The sequence below is a fragment of the Dromiciops gliroides genome, chromosome 4, assembly GCF_019393635.1.
Source record: "Dromiciops gliroides isolate mDroGli1 chromosome 4, mDroGli1.pri, whole genome shotgun sequence".
In the NCBI taxonomy this organism is placed as follows: Eukaryota; Metazoa; Chordata; class Mammalia; order Microbiotheria; family Microbiotheriidae; genus Dromiciops; species Dromiciops gliroides.
This window is the reverse complement of record NC_057864.1, coordinates 487130464-487151559: the sequence shown is the minus strand read 5'-3', so window position 1 is coordinate 487151559 and position 21096 is coordinate 487130464. Positions and strand designations below refer to the sequence as shown.

At 41.8% G+C, this 21096-nt stretch overlaps 1 protein-coding gene across 2 annotated transcripts in view; it reads right to left on the bottom strand.

Moving 5' to 3' along the window:
- LOC122754108 (zinc finger protein 84-like) overlaps positions 1 to 20036 on the bottom strand; it is a 44009-nt gene extending 23973 nt beyond the window's left edge. The window contains exons 1-6 of one of the 2 annotated variants that reach the window (XM_044002162.1): positions 19677 to 20036; positions 19061 to 19149; positions 18649 to 18740; positions 12906 to 13032; positions 10628 to 10723; positions 912 to 3726 (exon numbers count right to left, since the gene is read on the bottom strand). In XM_044002162.1, the coding sequence (XP_043858097.1) occupies positions 1073 to 3726; positions 10628 to 10723; positions 12906 to 13032; positions 18649 to 18740; positions 19061 to 19149; positions 19677 to 19702 (3084 nt within the window). In that variant the 5' untranslated portion in view covers positions 19703 to 20036 and the 3' untranslated portion in view covers positions 912 to 1072. Of the gene's footprint in view, positions 1 to 911; positions 3727 to 10627; positions 10724 to 12905; positions 13033 to 18648; positions 18741 to 19060; positions 19150 to 19676 lie in introns of those variants that run through there. The other variant, XM_044002161.1, reaches the window with a different exon arrangement.
- Positions 20037 to 21096: the final 1060 nt, after the last annotated feature.

Sequence of the window (21096 nt, the reverse complement as noted above, 5' to 3'; positions counted from 1 at the left end):
GAAAGTAATGTCTTTAAAACTAGTTGGCATGTTTTAAAAAAGATTTAATATGTAACAGAAATAGGTAGATAAAGGAAGGTATTTCTAAGGAATCCAAAGACCCTAACTACTAAGATAAGGACTCAATATGTAATAAAACTGAAAGCGGTTGGGTAGAAATTTAGGCACATGCCAGCATTTCATACTATCTACCAAAACAAAATAAGGAACAAAGAACCCTCTAGTGGACATAGGATTTAGATATAAAGGGTGAAATTACAAGCAAATTAGAGGAATAAGGAAGGAATTACCTTTTGTATCTATGGAGAAGGAAGAGTTGATCAAAGGGATAGAAAGGATCACAGAAAATGGACAGTGATTACACAGAAGACTGCTCTATTCCATAAACTTTTTAACCTGGTTACGCTGGCCTACCTGCTAGTTGTTCACCGATACAATACCCTATCACCTATATCTGTGGCTTTGCATCGGTTGTTCCATGCCTGGAATGATCCCCTCCCTCATCTCCAGTTAGGAATGGAAGATCACCTTCTTTTTAGTCTATATCTTATGTACCTAGCTGTTTATATGCTATCTATTCCATTTGAACGTGAACTGATTGATGCCAACAACTACTTTGTATTTCTAGCCTTGCAAATAGTAAGTGCTTAATAAACATTCATTTATGAAGTTGATTTTTTGGTACCCTATTATCTGCATTTATCATTATTGGATTTTCTTTCAACCCATGGTCGTCAAGATCATTTCAGGTAGCTCTTAATGCAGTGTCAGCTATTTATCCCAGTTTTGGGTCATCTGAAAATTTGATGAGTATATGCCATTCTAAAAAAGTTATATGGTCCACAGTAAAGCACAAACACCTGGGGTATTCAACTGAACACAGCGATAATGAACCATTTGGTGCAACTCTATTAATTACACGTAAATGCTTTACTCCAATATAAGTTCTCTAATATATAAAGGCATTCCCACATTTGTTACATGAAGTCTCTCTCCAAGATTAATTCTGTCATAGGATAAAGTATCTCCTCTGGCTGAAGCCTTTTCTGTATTAAGTATACATAACGGACTTTCATTCTGTAAAAGTTCTATGATAGTTAATAAGTTTTGTCCTATGAGTAAAAGATCTCTCACGTTCACTATGCACAAAGGGAATCTCTCTAGCATGAGTTTTCTGATGGGTATTAAGGTTTGCCTTTTGGGTAAATGCCTTCCCACATTCATTACACGTAAAGAATTTGTTTCCAGAATGATTTCTCTGATGGCTGGTAAGGTTTGCCCTTTGTGTAAAGGTTTTCCCACATTCATTACATGCAAAAGGTTTTTCTCCAGTATGAGTTCTTTGATGAGTAATGAGGTGTCCACTTTGTCTGAAGCCTTTTCCACATTCATTACATGCATATGGTTTCTCTCCAGTATGAGTTCTCTTATGGATAATAAGGGTCACTCTATGAAGGAAACTTGTTCCACAGTCATTACATACAAACTGTTTCTCTCCAGTATGAGTCCTCTGGTGAGTAACAAGGCTTCCCTTTTGGGTAAATGCCTTCCCACATTCATTGCATGAAAAAAGTTTCTCCCCAGTATGAGTTCTCTGATGGCTAGTAAGGTTAGATCTTTGGGTAAAGGTTTTTCCACACTGATTACATGTAAAGGGTCTCTCTCCAGTATGAGTCCTCTGATGGATCATGAGGTGTCCACTCTGTCTAAAGCCTTTCCCACATTCATTACATATATATGGTTTCTCTCCGGTATGAATTCTCTTATGTATAATAAAGCTTACTCTGTGTAAGAAGCCTGTTCCACATTCATTACATATAAACTGTTTCTCTCTAGTATGAGTCCTCTGATGAGTAACAAGGCTTCCCTTCTGGGTAAAGGTTTTCCCACATTCATTACAAGCAAAGAGTTTCTCTTGGGTATGAGTTCTTTGATGGCTATTAAGGTTTGACCTTTGAGTAAAGGTTTTCCCACACTCACTACATGCAAAAGGTTTCTCTCCAGTATGAGTTCTCTGATGGGTCATAAGATGTCCGCTCTGTCTGAAGCCTTTTCCACATTCATGACATGCAAATGGTTTCTCTCCAGTATGAGTCCTTTGATGGATATTAAGGTTTACTTTGTACCGGAAGCCTATTCCACATTCACTACATTCAAAGGGTTTTTCTCCAGTATGATTTCCTCTATGGCTAATAAGTCTTTTCTTTTGAGGGGCTTTTCCATATTCATTAGGAGCAAACTGTTTCTCTCTGGAATGAATTCCTCTATGAGTAATAAGGCTTGCCTTCTGGGTAAAGGCAATCCCACATTCATTACATGCAAAGAGTTTCTCTCTTGTATGAGTCCTGTAATGAGTAATAAGGCTTGACTTCTGGGTAAAGGTCTTTTCACATTCACTGCATGCAAAGGGTCTTTCTCCAGTATGAGTCCTATAATGTGTAATAAGGTTTGCCCTTTGTGTAAAAGTTTTCCCACATTCATTACATATAAAGGGTCTCTCTCCAGTATGAGTTCTCTGATGAGTTATAAGGCTTGCCTTTTGGGTAAAGGTTTTCCCACATTCATTACATAGAAAAGGTTTCTCTCCAGTATGAGTTCTCTGATGAATAATAAGATATGCACTCTGCCTAAAGCCTTTCCCACACTCATGACATACAAAGGGCTTCTCTTCAATGTGAATTCCATGCTGTGTGGTAGAATACCTGCTCTTTTTGAAGCCTTTACTGCATTCATTACATGCAAAGGAGGTCTCTCCAGAATGAGTTTTCTGATGGGTAATAAGACTTAATCTGTTTTGAAAGCCTGTCCCATGTTTATTACATGCAAAGGGTTTCTCTTCAGTATGAATTCTCTGATGCACAAGAAACTGTTCCTTTCTACTCCTGTCACATTCATCATACACAAAGTTCCCTCCAGTATGAGTTATCTGCTGATTAATAAAGTTTCCCCTGTGGCTGAAAGTTTTTTCACATTCATTAAATTCAGAGATTTTTTCTCCAGTGTGACTTCTCAGAGGTGAGGTAAGGATTTCCTTCTCACTGAAGACTTTCCCATATTCATTATAGGCAAAGGAATTCTCTCTAGTATAAATTACATTATGTTTATTCAAGCTTCCCTTATGGCTGAAATCTTTCTCATCTTTATAAAACTTGATGTTTTTCTCTCCACTATAAATTCTCTGAGGTCCAATAATATCTGATCTTCTGCCAGAGGATTTCGATTTCCCACATTCATTCTGTTCATGTCGCTTTTCTCCGGCATGAATTCTATGAAATTTAATTAAGTCTGAATGGTAACTAAAGGGCTTTTTGCATTTAGCATACTTAAAAATTTCTTTACTTAAGGAGAATGCATTATATGTAATTAAATAAGGAAAATCATCGCTGAAGCTCTTTCCAAAGGACTTATATTTATAGAGATTTTCTCCCATTAGCCCTTTCCATGCTGCAACCAAGTCTGACACTAGAATAATATTTCTAGCATTATGTTGAGGTGCCTGTACTTGACTGTAAGTTGTTCTGGGAGTGACTGTTCCTTTTCTCCATTGTCCCTCCTGATTGTACTTCGGCTCTTCTATGTTAACCTCACATTCACTTGCTTCTCTAATCTTGGAATGCCAGGCTACTGTATCCTTGCACACTCTTATCTTGGATGATATTCCCATGCAAAAGGCCTGCCCTGGATTTGAATCTTTGGGTTCAAACTTGGTCTTCTCACTAAGGGAATCTAAAAAACAAAAAAAAACAAAAAAAGGCTAAAAAAGTTAATAAGAGCAAGTTCTAATTTCTGTTTCTCATCATAGAGACTGATGCTCAATTTGTACAAACATATACTGAGTTCCTACTATGCACTGGGAACTGTATTCATTTATTTACTTATTTTGTAGGGTAATGGGGTTAAGTAACTTGCTCAGGGTCACACAGCTAGTAAGTGTCAAGTGTCTGAGGCCGGATTTGAACTCAGGTACTCCTGAATCCAGGGCCGGTGCTTTATCCACTGTGCCACCTAGCTGCCCCTAGATTATATTTTTTATCACGTATGGACTAGATAGATGGGTCTTGTCCAAACTGGATGTTCTGTGATTCCCTAAAGTTACATGAATCTCAATCATGTCAAATTGTTATTTTTTTATCTTTTGAAAATCCATAGATTATGAAAATGAAAAAGCTAAGAATGAACAATAAAAAGAATTATAATTACATAAAATTTTTAAAAGATGTTTAAATGATATCTCTATAGAGAAAAGAGAGACTAAGATGTAATTTGTATCTTGGAGAGTGGTGGAATAAAATTCACAAGCCTCTTTCCCTTCTTCAACCAGAATTGCACTTATGGTCTGTATAGACAAGAGACGCAGGATGACGAGCAGATGAGAGCAGTCGGAGGATGGAAAATCTGCTGAAAAGAGCTCTGGTCCTCCCTTGTCATGGACAGGCTTCCTACCATAGTATCACCCTGAAGATGGTATAAGGAATTGTGCTGGAGGATTTCTCTGTGGGTCCTCCCTCCTGGGGAAAGTCTCACTATCCCTGTGGATTTTCAGCAGAGGTTAGGCTTCCACGAAGATAGAATCAAGATAAGATTAAGACTGATGATAAGTAAGTAATAAAGAGAGAGTAGTGGAGATGCAATGCCTAGCACATAGTGGCAGAGAACCTATACCCATTGAGGAAGAGAAAGAAATATGGTTAACCTTAGTGGAAGACATTTGCAACACTGCAATGCTAGAAGCATGAGATGTCCCCTCTATGCACATATCCTAGTTATATGTATTCATTGCTAGAGTCCATCCATATGGGTGTCATGCCCATATGGGTTCCCCATGTGAACATTACACAAGATTCCTATACATATACCTATATATATTGGAAGAGTGGTTTATTCTTCCAATGAGAATTGTGTATTTGTGGAAATCCAATGTGTGGGTGGATATTTCTGGAATAATTATATGAAGCATGTTGTTACTATTATTACTAAATATCCTGACATGCTTTTGCTTTAAATGTTTCTACAAGCTGACTAGTAAAAATAAGCACACTAAGGGACAGCTAGGTAGCACAGTGGATAAAGCACCAGTCCTGGATTCAGGAGGACCTGAGTTCAAATCCAGCCTCAGACACTTGACACTTACTAGCTGTGTGACCCAAGGCAAGTCACTTAACCCCAATTGCTTCACCAAAAAAAAAAAAAAGGCACACTAATGGGGGTTTCTGTGCAATGGTTTGGAAAAGGATTCTGGGCTTTCAAGTGCATAGTAGCTAAGATAAGTTTGTACAGGTCCAAGGGTGGGAACAACTGTCCCAAGTAATACACAGCTAAAAATAAGTGATAGTTATAAATAACAACTGTGGAAAGAAAGAATATTCTTATCTATTGGGGGGAAAAGACACTATAAGAGAACACTGATTATATAAAAAGTTTTTGCACAACAAGAATATTTCCAGAATAACAAAGATAAAAAAGTGAGAAAAATCTTTACTATCAATAACTCCTATTTTTAAAATGACATTTGGATAGGAATGGAGGCAAAATGTTACAAAAGGATGAACACTAGCTCTGGAGAAAGAGAATGTGGTTTCAAATGCTACTTATGCCTCTTAAATTACCTATGTGACCTCAGATAAACCAGGTAAAACACTTAACTTTCCTGGACCTCAGTTGCTTCAACTGCAAAATTAGGTACACTAGAGGGGCCCTGAAGTTCTTTCCAGCTTAAAGTCAATGATCCTAGGAATGAAAAGAAATCTGTGGAGGGCAGCTAGGTGGCACAGTGGATAAAAGCACCGCCCCTGGATTCAGGAGGACCTGAGTTTAAATCCAGCCTCAGACACTTGACACTTACTAGTTGTGTGACCCTGGGCAAGTCAATTAACCCTTGTTACCCCACAAAAAAAAAAAAGAAAGAAAGAAAGAAAGAAAGAAATCTGTACAAAAATATTCCTAGAAGAGTTGGTTAGAAAAAAGGCTAGGAAACAAACCGAGCATCCAAGAACTGGGAAATAAGGAAGCCAAGTATGTTATACTAATGTTTTTGTTGTTCAGTCGTTTCAGTCTTGTCTGATTCTTCATAACCTCATGTGGGATTTTCTTGGCAAAGATATTAGAATTTGCCATTTCCTTCCTCAGCTCATTTTTACAAGGGAGGAAACTGAAGCAAAAAGGGTTAAGGGACTTGCCCAGAGTTGCACAGCTAGTAAGAGTCTGAGGCTAGATTTGAACTCAGGAAGAAGTGTCTTCCTGACTTCAGGCCCAGCACTCTATCCACTGTGCCACTTAGCTGTCCCATGTTATATTAATGTAATAGAATATTATTAATTGGAAGGATAAAAAAGGAAGAATCAAAGAAATCTGAGAAGGCTTCTATATCATGGAGAAAGTGAACAAATAAGAGCTAAAAGAAAAATATACAGACTTCCCACTCTAAAGAAATAGCAACAAAACTACATTATAAAGCTAAGACAGGTGGTTAGAAAGGGGAAACATAAGGATAGTGTAAGGTGGTATTGTAACTGATCATTACTACATCTTTTAGGGTAGAGATAAATATTAAATGACATTTAGACATAAGTATATTCTTTTTTCTTTTTCTTTTTTTTTTTGCGGGGCTATGGGGGTTAAGTAACTTCCCCAGGGTCACACAGCTAGTAAGTGTCTGAGGCCAGATCTGAACTCAGGTACTCCTGAATCCAGGGCCGGTGCTTTATCCACTGTGCCACGTAGCTGCCCCCTAGACATAAGTATGTTCATGTGTCAGTGCATGATTTTGGTTTTTATCTTAAATACACACAGCACACACAAAAAAAAATCCTGATCTTTTAGTATATCTGAGTATCTGTATTTGCCAATGTAAACCAAAATGAAATTTATGTTTTAAAAAAAAAAAGAAACTAATGAAGGGCCTTAGGGGGAAAAATCTTCAAGTGGTACATGAGACATCTATACTCCTGTGCTGTAGAGATGATGAACATGATGAATAGAGAGAAGCACAGAAAGATAATATGAACATAGGCAAAATGAAGACAGATGAAGCAGGAAATAATGATGTACAAAACCAACCACAACATAAATGGAAAGAAAATAAAGCTATCCAAACCAAATGTGGAGAAATGATTACGTCTAAACTTGGCCTTGAAGAAGATCTAAGACAACCTGCTCCTTCCTATTCCCACTATGGGGTAGAATACATATACAGTAGCTCCACAGCCTCAGTGCTGTTTTAAGCTATCACAGGAAATGGCAACAACCTGGAGTTATCCTGCACAACATCGGACTTTATTTTGTTAAGTTTTGCAAAAAAAATTTTTTCCTATTAAAAAAAGAAAACTTTATTATACAGTGGGAAACGAAGGTAATGTAAAAACAAAAAAGGGACAAATTTCTTTTAAAAAGATATCTAAATGTTATAAGGAACTGACACAAAGTATAACAGAAATACTGATTTCCCAACATATAACTAGTTGGATTTTAAGAATAAGCCATAAAGACATATGTTTGTTTATAGCAAATAATGCTAACTTTTGGGGTTTGGTTGTTTGTTTTTTTTGGGGGGGGGGGGCGGGGCAATGAGGGTTAAGTGACTTGCCCAGGGTCACACAGCTAGTACGTGTCAAGTGTCTGAAGCTGGCTTTGAACTCAGGTCCTCCTGAATCCAGGGCCGGTGCTTTGTCCACTGTGCCACCTACCTGCCCCTAACTTTTGGTTTTAAGTATATAATATCTATCATATGAAAAAATGAACTTGATACGTCTTTACTTTCTAAGTCTTTTTTTCCCCCCATAAATGATCTGTCAATGATTTTTATGGCACGTTAACTATTAGTACATTCGTTTGGTTTGGGGTGTTGTTTTTAAAAATGTGATTATAGGGGCAGCTAGGTAGCACACTGGATAGTGCACCGACCCTGTAGTCAGGAGGACCTGAGTTCAAATATGGCCTTAGACACTTGACACTTACTAGCTGTGTGACCCTGGGCAAGTCACTTAACCCCAATTGCCTCTCCAAAAAAAAAAAAAAAAAGAAAGAAAAAGAAAAATGTGATTATACTATTTCCCAAATGCTAAAATATCTTTACAGCTCAAGTACAAATCCAAATGGAAAATAGTGACAATTTTTTTTTGCATTTGTTGCTGTATTTGTATACTACTGAGCCACTATGGTGATAATTGAAAAGTCACGGAAAATAGGAGAGGACTGACCAAAAGATTGAAAGAAGGCCAATTATTATCCCCAACTTTCAATAAGAAGAGTATGTAAACTATAAATCTGCCTTCAATTCCTGAAAAAACTTTGGAACATATTATTCATGAGACAGGCAGAAAACATCTAGACAGGGAAGTAGTGATTAAAGAGAGCTAGCAAGGCTTCATCATAAAGAGGTCATGCTAGGCATTACTAAAATAGTAGATGACAGGAATGTCTTAAGTATACTTTACCTAGAGCTTAGCCAAGTGTATGATAAAAAAAATGCCATACTATCTTGTGGGGAAGATGGAGAAATATGGCTTAGACAGAATATAATTAAAAGGACTCAATTGATTGGTCTCAAATTATTGTTGCAAAGAATTCAATGTCAGTGTAGCAGGAGCACTTTCAAGAGTGTGCATGCGTGTGCACATGCACGCGCACACACACACACACACACACACACACACCCATCCACCTCTCCCCACCCCCCAATCTATCTACCTATGGAAAGACAATATGAACTGAGGCAAAGTGGAATCAACTGAAGCAGGAAATCAATATGCACAAAACCACAACAAATATATACACATTTATGGAGACCTGCAAATATATATTATGTATACATACATATGTATATTATATGTATTGTTCATTCTGAGGTGAAATAACTTAATAATGCCATTACCTAAATTATTTTATGAACTTAGTGCTTCACAAATCAAATGATGTAGGGCATTTTTTATAGAAGCAGACCAACAAAGAAACTTCATTTGAAGGAATAAAAGATGAGAATCTCAAGGTAAATACTGGGGGAAAAGGGACCTTTCTTCCTGTCTTTGACCTCTTTGGGATATATGCTAAGTAGGGGTGTCTATGGGCTAAGGTGTATGTGCATTTCAGTCACTTTATCAGTTGTTTATGGCAAGACACTCACACTAAGACTGCTGGTAAAGCTGTGAATTGTCTCAACCATTCTGGAAAGCAGTTTGGAATTAAGGCTACAAAATGCATGCCCTTGGAATTGGAAATTCCACTACTAGGTATAGACCTGAAAGAAGTAAAAAGACAGGAAAGGGTCCCATATACAACAAAACAGTCTTAACAGGTTGTTGGTTGTTTTTGCAGGGCAATGTGGGTTGTGATCTGCCCAGGGTCACACAGCTAGTAAGTGTCATGTCTCTAAGGCTGGATTTAAACTCAGGTCCTCCTGAATCCAGGGCCAGTGCTTTATCTACTGTGCTACTTAGCTGCCCCCATAACAGTCTTTTAATACTACCAAAGAGCAAGAACCAAAGCCAATGCTCACTTATTGGGAAGAATTTTTTTTTAATTATGGTATCTGAATATAACTGAATATTACTGTACCACAAAAACAATAAGATGACAAAAACTTCTGGGAAGAAAAGATGCAAATTGATGCAGTATGAAATAAGTAGAACCAAGAAAACAAAGTATTCAACAAATGTAACAATATAAATGAAAAGAAGGGGTAAAAAACCAAAACTAAATGCTGTATAATAACTAAGCTTAGCCCTAAAGAAGAGATGAGAAAAATTATCTGTTGTCTCTCTTCTTTGGAGTAACGTTGGACAAATGTGGAACACAGCTCATACTGTTAGACCAAATGGATGCATTAGTTTTTAGATTCATGGATGGATGGTTCAGTGGGGAGGGGAGCAGCGAGGAATTACTTGAAAACGAAACTGTTGTAAAAAGAGCAGAATGAGGCATACGCTTATTTTCAGGTACAGTGACAAGTGCATGATTTTGTCTTATTTGATTTTGGTTATTTGTTATGGGGTGAAGATACATACTGAGGGACTGAGAGTGATACCTAAAAAGGAAGAAAGGAAGAGTATCAATAAGATGCTTAAAGAACACACAAAATAGAACTCTTTCTTTTTAGGGTGAAACAAGCACAACAGCTTTGAGATGGAAGTGCTGAATTTCTCCTATCATTTAAAAACCCTGAAAACTTGAAGGACATAGATTTGCCATTTCAAATGATGTCCTCTTTTGCAGTTCTTTATTTATGGAAACATTCACATTTGTTGATGTTGAGTTCAGGATAACAGAAAGAAAATTTTAACAGAAAAAAACAAAAGATGATATAAAATGAAAAGATAGAAGAATTTTTAAAGACAACAACAACAAAAAGCCTTAAAAAAAGAAAAAAAACCCCCACCCTTCTTCTTACTCTCCAATAATTGCAAGAATCCAAATGAATACATTTCTGAGATACATCAAATCCATTTGATTCAAAGGGGAGTTATGAGATATAATGCCGGCAGGGCTATGGAGAGATGAGCTATTACATGAGGTCATCTTTTTAGAAAGCAACATAGAAATAAATGAAAGCCACAAAAAGGTCACATCTTAGTGATGTCACTACAAAAGTGCAGCAGTGCTTGCAATGATGCCCATCTGCCTGATTTTCACTCACCTGGACAGGTGCCACTCAAGACTCCTCCCTCAGGCATCCATGGGACATCTCGCTTCTCCAACAGAGAGATCATGTCTGTCGTCGAGACAGGAATTCCTACATACACCAAGAGAAATGAGAAAGTGCTTAGAAAAGCTCTCTAAGAATTCGGTTCTACTCTCTGACAAGTAGGAGACAGAGAAAATGCAGAGGGTTGTACAAAGGACCCCAGAAACAGGAAATATGAGTCATAATTCCAGACCAGATCCCACATCCACGTAAACTGTCCTAAATCCTGACAAACAAGCTCTATAGGCTGTCCACCCATCACATAATTTGGACAACAACATCTTCTTCCCCTTGCCCTTTTTGCATGGCGATAAAGCCAAATTCTTTAAGAGTACCTATAGGGGCAGCTAGGTGGCACAGTGGATAGAGCACCAGCCCTGGAGTCAGGAGTCCCTGAGTTCAAATCCAGCCTCAAGACACTTAATACTAGCTGTGTGACTCTGGGCAAGTCACTTAACCCCAGTTGCCTCACAAAAAAAAAAAAAAAAGAGTACCTATAGATCTCTTCTAGAAAACGTTCCAGGGCTTGATGCAACCAGGACAATGTCATTCACAAACAGAAACACTGGGAGGACCTCACCATCAACAGAGAAACTAGCTTCAAGTCAAATCAAATTAACAAACATTTATCAAGTACTTTCTAGTGTGCTAACCTCTGAGAATATAAGGAGAAGCCAAAAGAATTGACTCTGCCCTCAAGAAACTCACAATCTAATGGAAGGAGACAACGTGCAAACAACTGTACAAACAGGTGATATACAAACATTGATCTGTGTACACACACAAAATAAATTGGAGACAAACAGAGGGAAGGCACCAGAATTAGGGAGTATCAGGAAAGGCTTCTTGTGGAAGGTGGGATTTTAGCTGAAGACTTCAAAGAAATCAGGGAAGCTAGGAGACAGGGATGAGAAGGAAGAAAATTCTAGGCATGAGGGACAACCACAAAAAATGCATGGAGTCAAGGGATGGAGTATCCTGGGTAAGGAATGGCAAGGAGGCCAAGTGTCACTGGGTCATCAGGTAAGGAGTAAGAAGATCAGAAAGGTGGTGGGGAGCCAGGTTATGCAGGGAATTAAATGCCAAACAGAGGATTTTCTCTGACTGAAGGCAGAGAAGTCAACCAGAACCTGCCATACCAATAGTCCAGGCACAAGGGGACAAGGGCCTGCACCAGAGGGGCATCAGAAGAGACGGGACAGTATAGAAGAGACATCATACTGACAGGACTTATGGAGGGTAAGAGAAAGGAAGGAATCAAGGATGACAGTGGGCCTTGGTGACAAGTGGTGCCCTTAGCATTATGAAGAATAAGAAGATGGAGGAAATGAATTCGGTTCTGGAGATGTGAAGTTTAAAACATCTAGGTGACACCCACATGGAGATTTCCAATAAGCACCTAGAGATGTGATACTAGAGCTCAACAGAGGTTAGGGCTGGATAAGCAGGTCTGAGAATCACCAGCAGAGAGATGATAATTTCATTCATGGGAGCTGATGAGCTCACCAAACAAAATATCAGTGAGGGATAAGAGAGCCAAGAACTGAGTGTTGGGAGATAGCCAAGGCTAGCAGGTGTAGCCTAGATAAAAATCCAGCAAAGGAGACTAAAAAGGAGCAGTCAAGTAGGTAGGAAGAGAACCAGGAAAGGGCAGAGAAAGAAGAGTTATGTCTTCAACCAGTATTCTAGGACAGATCTTCTCTATTACAGGGGTGACCATCATTCAAGTGCAGATAGGGAAGTTGGGCCGGATTGCCTTTGGGGAATTTCAAAGTCCCTTCAATGACCTACCATAAGGTTCTTTGGAAATAAAAAAGACCCATCTTTTTACTCTCAATATTCAGCAGGGATTGCTTTCCAGCAGAGAGATACAGAATCTGACAGTCCAAAGACTTAAAAGTAAATATTACACAATGGGCAATGAATAAGATCCTGCTGGGTTTGAACAAGATACAACACATAATCAAGGAGGAATTCCAAAGAATAGGAATGAAAAACATAATCAAGGAAATATATGCTAGGAAAAGATGATGAGCTGGCCACATAGCTAGGGGAAGAGAATACAGGTAGACAGCCTGAGAATTCCCCTGGCACTTTCAAAAGTGCTAATGATTAAGTCATGAGCAAGACTAGAAGGCCCCCAGCATGTGAGGTGGACCTGACACAGCAAGCTTATGGAATATGGGCAGGATCATAGATTCTGCATCCCAGGGACAGACAGTGGGCTTACCCACATAGACGAGGTTCTCATAGTTCTCCAACATCACATTCTTATACAGGTCCCTCTGGGCAGGATCCAGGTGTCTCCACTCCTCCCAAGTGAAGTCCACAGCCACATCTTTGAATGTCACTGATTCCTAAATCAAACGTATAACTGCTTAACCAGGGAACACTCCTCCAAATATTTCTTCATTACCTAATTCTGAAGGGACTCAATCTGGACTAGATTCAGTAGGCAGTATTGCTCAAGTTCACATTCACAAATCCTCTCTGCAAGTAAGCCCAAGAATATCATGACTGTAATCAATCAATCAATAAACAAACATTTATTAAGCCCCTACTATGTGCCAGGCACTATGCTAAGCACTGGGGATACAAAAAGAGGCAAAAAACAATCCCTGCCCTCAAGGGATTTACAATTTACTGGGGGAAATACCACAAAATCAAACATATACAAAGCAAGCTATATCCAGGCGAAATAGGATCTGGATAAGAGGGGTTGGGAAAGGCTTCCTGCAGAAGGCAGGACTTTAGTTGGGCCTTGAAAGAAGCCAGAGAGGTCTGAAGTCCCACTTTACCCAAGCCATATCACAGATCATTACATACAGAACACCTGCAATGGCAATGCAACTCCAAACATGAATTTCTTCCCTCAAGGTCATCATTCTCTCTCACCAATCACCCGTGTATTCTAGGCAGATTTATTCAAGAGGGAGTACGCCAGAAAGGGGGTGACAAGTGAAGTGAAGCACTGATGGCGCTCTGCTCTCTGTCCTGGGTCATCTCCTTCCTAGTGTAGAGACCTAGAACAAAATTCTGTCCTCCTTATTAGAACATTTACTAAGTACTTCCACTATATAGAGGACAGTGCTCCGTCCTAAGGAAAAGCTTTTCTCCAATATGTCAGTGGTTCCGTAGATCTCCTGATAAGGGTACATTTCTGCAATGGTGAAGGTTGAAATCCAACCACATCTTCTTAGCAATCATCATCTCTGCTTCCATCATCTGAAGACCTTCAGAGGTTGGTCCAACCAACATGCAGGGAACCTTCCTCTGTCTCTTCTCACGCAGCCTGGGGAATGATCCCCCCATCCTTCATTCTCCCCACGACGTGCCCACCGCATTTCCCAGCCATACTTTTTTGGTTGATAACGCTTGCACTGATTCCTGGGCACAATTCTTCACTGGCAATATGCTACAACATATTTATACCCATCTCATGTCCTTCTGTTGTCCTTTAGTCTTCTCAAAATAGGAATTCTTCTGAGACAATGGTATTGCATGGTTCACAGCCATAATGAACAATCAGGAAAACAATAGTGATGTTTTATTTCAAACAGAAGCCAGAGATTATTAAAAGTGCTGCACAGGGGCAGCTAGGTGGCACAGTGGATAGAGCACTGGCCCTGGATTCAGGAGTACCTGAGTTCGGATCCAGCCTCAGACACTTAACACTTACTAGCCTCACTAAAAAAAAAAAAAAAAAAAAAAAAAGTGCTGCACAGATATGCTTTGACCCGGCTAGGCCACTACTGGGTCTGCATCCCAAAGAGATCATAAACAAGGGGAAAGGACCCACATGTACAAAAATATTTGTAGCTGCTATTTTTGTAGTGACAAAGAATTGGAAATTGAGGGGATGCCCATCAATTAGGGAATGGCTGAACAAGTTGTGATATATGAGTGTAATGGAATACTACGATACTATAAGAAATGATGAGCAGGCAGATTTCAGAAAAAGCTGGGAAGACTTACATGAATTGATGCTGAGTAAAGTGAGCAGAACCAGAACATGGTAAATAATATGTGATGATCAACTAAGATAGACTTAGTTCTTCTCAGCAATACAACGATCCATGACAATTTAAAAAGAATCATGATCGAAAATGCTATCTACATCCAAAGAAAGAACTGGAATCTGAATGCAGATCAAAGCATACTATTTTTACTTTTTTTTCATGTTTTTTTCCTTTTGTTCTATTTCTTCTTTCACATGACTAACAAGGAAATATGTTTAACATGACTGCACATGTAAAACCTATCACATTGCTTGCTGTCTTGGGAAAGAATGAGGGTAGGGAGGGATGGAGAAAATTTTATCTACTCAAAATCCTATAAAAAACAAATGTTGGGGGGCAGCTAAGTGGCACAGTGGATAAAGCACTGGCCCTGGACTCAGGAGGACCTGAATTCAAATCCAGCCTCAGACACTTGACACTTACTAGCTGTGTGACCCTGGGGAAATCACTTAACCCTCACTGCCCCACAAAACAAACAAAAAAACCCCCAAATGCTGAAAACTAACTTTATATGTAATTGGAAAAGATTAAAAAGTGTTGTAGTTTCCCAAATGCTTTTCTGCTGCTCTCTTCCACTTGTTTACTTATGGGCCTATTTCATTTCCAAACTGTATTTTCTGAACATAATATATGAACATATGGATGATTACCAAGGCCAGTCGCTGTAACCACTTTTCACATTTTGGACAACAGTCACTCTTCCTTGCCTTGGCTTTTCAACTGGGAATCTCTAGGTCAAAGTACTGAGTACTTATGGACATAATTCAGGAGGCTCACCGGTGTACTGGGTCTTAATGGAGCCAAATCAAGGATGTACTCATAAGAAAGAGTATTTGGAAAATAGCCTGAAGATTACCCTTTCTGAGAAAAATGATTATTTCTCTCTTGTATCTAATAACTAATTCTTCCCCCCCCCCCCATATAACTAATTCTTGAATTAGGAACCAAAGTTTTTCCCCTTTTCTACTTCCTTATTCAGAAATCAAACCCTGTAGGTTATTCAGACAGACTTTGAAGTGCTAGGCTGATATTGAGAGGAAGAAGTCACCTCTGTTCAAAAGTTAAAGTGAATGGATGGATTCTGGTCCACCGTGTTTTACTCAGACAGGTCTGGGAAAATGTGGATTCTCCCTTTTTGATAGGTGAGATAATTCTCTTCAACTTAAACTGAGTGATCCCAGTCTTGGCCCCCATTCCCTCATTAGAATAAGTCCAGCTCTCATTACAATATTCATTCTTCTCATTACTTGTTTTTGTTGTTGTTTTGTTTTTGTGGGGGCAATGAGGGTTAAGAGAATTGCCCAGGGTCACACAGCTACTAAGTGTCAAGTGTTTAAGGCCGAATTTGAACTCAGGACCTCCTGAATCCAGGGCCAGTGTTTTATCTAATTAGACACCTAGCTGCCCCCTTCTCGTTACTTGTTAACCAAAGTCGATTAGTCAATTGTCACTGACTCTTCCATCTTTTCCATATAAACATCAAGTGGGTTCCATGATCGGTCTTTGGTGTAAGAGAGCCAGGCAAATAACCAGTCTTTTATCAGTATTATGCTAGCAACACTAATAAAATGATTAATTACCCAGAAACTGTCTTGAACTTTTTATACATCACATTTCTGTGATGGACCTTAAGCAGGACAGTCTTCGTGGCTACAGCAAACGCAGTCCCCCCCCTAAAGTTAGGCTTAATGGGAATAATCTAGAAGCCATCCAAAAGTTATCTTTGCGATATCAACCAAGGCAGCTTCTATTAACTTCGCATATCCATGGGACAGACTGGTGGAGAAGAGGCTCCTATGTTGCATCTTTGCTCTACAGGACCAAATACCAATTTACAGTTAACAATCACCCAAGGGAGATCTGCTCTCTGAACCTTTCACTCAGCTGAGTGACAAGCTGTATACTATAGAGCAGAGGGGTCAACCATGCAGCCAGGCCGTGCTGTGGCCAAAGCATAACCAAAAACAAAAACACCGCTCTTGAGTGCAGCCCAAACCTGATTAAAATGTAATTGGGAAATATTTTTAAAAATACAACAGATGGGGCAGGTAGGTGGGACAGTGGATACAGCACAGGCTCTAAAGTCAGGGGGGCCTGAGTTCAAATCCAGCCTCAGACATTTACTAGCTGTGCGACCCTGGGCAACCCACTTAACCCTGTTTGCCTCCATAAAAGAAAGCACGATAAAACATGGATCATGTTCATATGTGTTTTTCTCAGTCAATATGTGGCCCACAGGGATCCTCATGTTTACAGTTTCATGGCCTGTTCTGAATTGCAAATCATGGCTGTAGAGTACTTTTTGAAAAGGACTGCTTGTTCCCTTCTCATGCTTTCTTACCCCCTTCCACATGCACATTTTTTCCTCATGAAGATTTTGTAGAGATGGGAAAGTAGCTCCAGAGGTCTGTAGATCTTTCTTAAAACCTTCTGTCTGGATTTGTTCTGGAATAATAATATCTGGTGATCTTTTCCAAGTAGCTGGAAAATATTCTTTCATGGTGTTCTTGGAAACTCATCCCTCAATGTTCTCAAAACCATGCACCTTCCTGTGTAAATCTCCCAGGTCAATACTTGACCTGTTCCAGTTGCTTTTTGTTTTCTTCACTGTCACTTGTATTTCCCCATGCTCCATGTGATAGTTTACACATTTAGAGTACGAATGCAGTGGCTCCATTGTCCCTGATGGCTAATACATCGTTATCGGTTTCCTGACATATGTTTCCCATTTTATTTGTTTTCCTCGTTCTAGTCTCATCCATAACTATAATCAGTATGATCAGGTTTAAATGGTATTCACACTAAGCTTTGTATAAATTTACTTTTCCCTCTGTTTATTCTTAGGCAATGAAGTGACAGTCGTTATAACAATCATGGAGTTGAACGGGGCCTCTAGTTCAAGAAATACCCATACAACATAACTAATGAGTGGTCACCCAGCCTTTTCTTTACAACCTCCAGTAAGACCTCCCCACCCCACCCCCAATCTCCCGTGTCGACCCATGCCACACTTTGATACAGCTGTCAGAACACCATGTTCCTCTGGCTAGTTCCCCACACGGCTTCTGGTTCGGTTCCCTGGGCCCAAGCAGAACAAGTCTACTCTTTCCTTATGAATCCTTTCAAAGCATTGGCAAAGCACTCGAATTCTGACCAAACCTTCTCTTCTCTAACCTAAATATTACCAGACCATTCGACTGATGTAACCATTTGATATGATTCCCATCAACCTGTACAGCTTCCACTCAACAACATTCTGCTTGTCGATTCTCCACCTCAGAAGTGGGGCCACACACTGTCCACAATACTCCACAACTGCAGTGCCAATGAGGTACTAAATAAGGATGTCTTCTGTTTCTCCTACATTCTCTCTCTCTCCTTCCCTTGTTCCTTCTTTCATCCTATAAACCACCTTCTTCCCTGGCCTCACCTATATACTCCATCTCTCCCTTACTGGATTTCTACGTTGTACTATTTTATTTGTCTCTTACCTGTGTATATGTGTATCCTACCAGGAAATGTAAGGTCTTCGGAGTCAGGGGCAATTTCATTTTTATCTGAGTACCACCAGTAGGTCAACTTACTAAATGTTTGCTAAATTGTAGGAAAAAAATCTTAAATTAGAAGGAATCTGTGAGGTCAACCAGCACAATGTTTTGACCCACCTTTAAATGCTTAACTCTCACCATTCATCTATAAGCACAAAAGGCAACTGCTTTTCAAATCATAAGCATTTGTTCTAACGGTTCTTAATTTATATGATGGAGACATTCCAGTTTTGTTGGTCAGCCTTCTCTATGTCAGTGATCAGAATGGCTAGAGGCTTCAGAAGGACCGAGGCTCTGCAGCCTAGATGGGATCTGAGTGCACCGAGAAGTGAAAGGAGAGAAACATTACTCTTAGAACAGATATGTGGCATGAAACAGGAAAGACAGAAAGCAAACTTGAACTCACCTGAATCTTTGCTGTCAGGAACCCAAAAGTCATTCCCTCCTGGTTCTCTATCCTCCTGTCTAAGGGAAGAGCCAATGCTGGAGGAGACTGAGCTGGATAAGGAGAAAGAAGTCAAAGGTCAGAGCGACTACAGAACACCGAGTCCTTGTGCATCATCAGCCCCATCCTTCAGTGCCCCCTTCCCCATGGTCTATATTCCACTTCTCCAATCACTGCTGAGGACGTACCAGAGGTGCAGCCTCCAGGCCCCCCCCCACCCCATAACCAAAGACCAGTTCGTTGCCTAGGTGACTGACCAAGCCGGGCGTGGGAAGGGGGGGATGGGCACTGAGCTGGGTGCAGAGGGCCGGGACCTGCCCTAGGGGTTCTTCATCCTCCCCTGCCCCCCATCTCTGCCCCTGGGATTGCTCACCTCCATCCCGCAGTAGGAGGGCCCTGTCCTCCATGTCACCTCCTCCCAGCTTCTTTCTCACGGGTCTGATTTCAGTCCTTTCTGCCCATCTGGTTTAACGAGGGTGAGGAACTTGGGCAGAGGCCCTGACGCCTCCAGCATCCGGTCCCTCCTCATGGCGAGGGCTTTCCTGGGGCCGTAGTGAGGGGTCTCGGGGAAGGGTCTCTTCCTTTTCCTGGGGAGGGTTTCCACTTTCTGGTACGGCTGGGCCTGAGGGCTCAAGACGCCGCCCCCCCACCCCGGGGGTCTTCCAAGAGCTACTTTCCCCTCCTCCCCCCAAGGATGGGGGCAGCCCAGAAATGACCACGAAGTGGACGATTTACCACGTGAGGATCCTGGCCACAGCGACGCCCGAAGCATTAACTTGTGGGGATGTTGGGATGTGCACCCGCACCCACCCCCACCCACGGGCCTGCAGCGGCTCCACAAGCCCCACGCCAGTAGAGCCACGGGCACGGGCACACACACACGTGCACAAAAACTGCCACCCCCAACACGCACAAAGTTTCTCACACACACATCACCCCCTCACACACACGCAGTGATACACCCACAAAGTCACACAACTACCACACACCTCCTCCCACGGGGGTCCCCAAACATCCCCCGGCTCGCACACACGTGCACCGCGCGCCTGGAGCCGCGCCTGCGCACTCAGCCCGCCAAGCTCCCAAGGAAGGGCGCTCCTGGGCTGGAAAAGGGGTAACGGAAGCGGAAGCGCGGTCCTTGCGCGCTCCTTTAGCCAAGTCCGAGGCCCGAGGCCCCAGGCTCAGAAGCGCAGGATAGGGCGTCCGGGGCGGTTACGGGCTGACGCCTGCACACAGACTCCCTCATTCACCCACCCCGCTAGCGGGCCCGGAGGTTTAAAGCCCCACCGGCTACCAAGCTTAGTAGGATAAGAGTCCGGCCGGAAGAGCATCACGGTGCTATGCACAGCCCTTATCGGAGAGGCAAAGGGGCGACACAGCCTGGACCCGGAGGAACCTCTCGAGGCATTCTGGGAAATGGAGTCCGAGCGCAGCCACGTTTGGACTCGCGCCCGCCTGGGCTCCACGGCGCATGCTCTGCCCCGGACTCAATCTCCCAGAAGACGCCGCGGTCACCCCTACTTGAGCAGTGAAGTCTGCCCCCCCCCCCCCGCTCGTGGGGTCCAGGCCCGATTTAGGGAAGTCCTACCCTCTACTCCCGGAAGCGAGGGAGGAAAGGAAGTCAGACCCCCCCCAGGCCCCCCAAAATGCCGCCTTATGTTTGCATGTATATGTGTCGGGGTGTTCCCCGGAATTCTCCTCAAGTGACTGCAAGCTCGGGTCCCAATTTTCTCATCTATAAAATGGAGCAAATAGCATTTACCTCGCAGGGCAGACGTTAGCATAAAAATGAAATTACAAAATCCACGGACCACAAAGACCGTGCCGTGCTGTGACTCGCCGTTATAAAGTTGGGTGTTGCAGAGGACACAGCGCCGGCCGGGAGAGTAAGGAGACCCTCCCTAAGTGATTTAACCGCAGTCTGCCTCAGTTTCCCCAACTGTGCCTGCCCCCGCGGTTGCTATTTGAAACTAAGAAATGCTGATTGATGATCAGTCAGTCGGTTCGTTGGAATCGTCCCAAAGCCCAAGTCGGTTTGGGGAAGCTGAGCTGGAGCAGTGGGGAGCTGAGAAAGGCAAGCAGCTGGTGACTGGGGCTGTAATTAACTCCCTTCCCAGCACCCTCCCTGCCCCTGCTGCCCACAGCCCGGCCGGACCCCAATTCTGCTGCTCTCCCTGCGGCCTGGGCCCCGTATGCTGGCCATCTCCTCACTGTCCTGAGTGCCCAGGCACTGTTGGTTCTCTGTCTTGGAGCCCTTTTCCAGGCTGTATCCTCTACCCCCTTCACCCTCTGGGAAAATGGAAAACGCTGCAGGGCCTTCCTAGTGGGCTGTGGGTAGAACTCGGCCTTCTAGAGAACAGTTGGGAATGGGCTGTTGGGGGAGGGAGGGAGAGAGGAACCACATCTCTC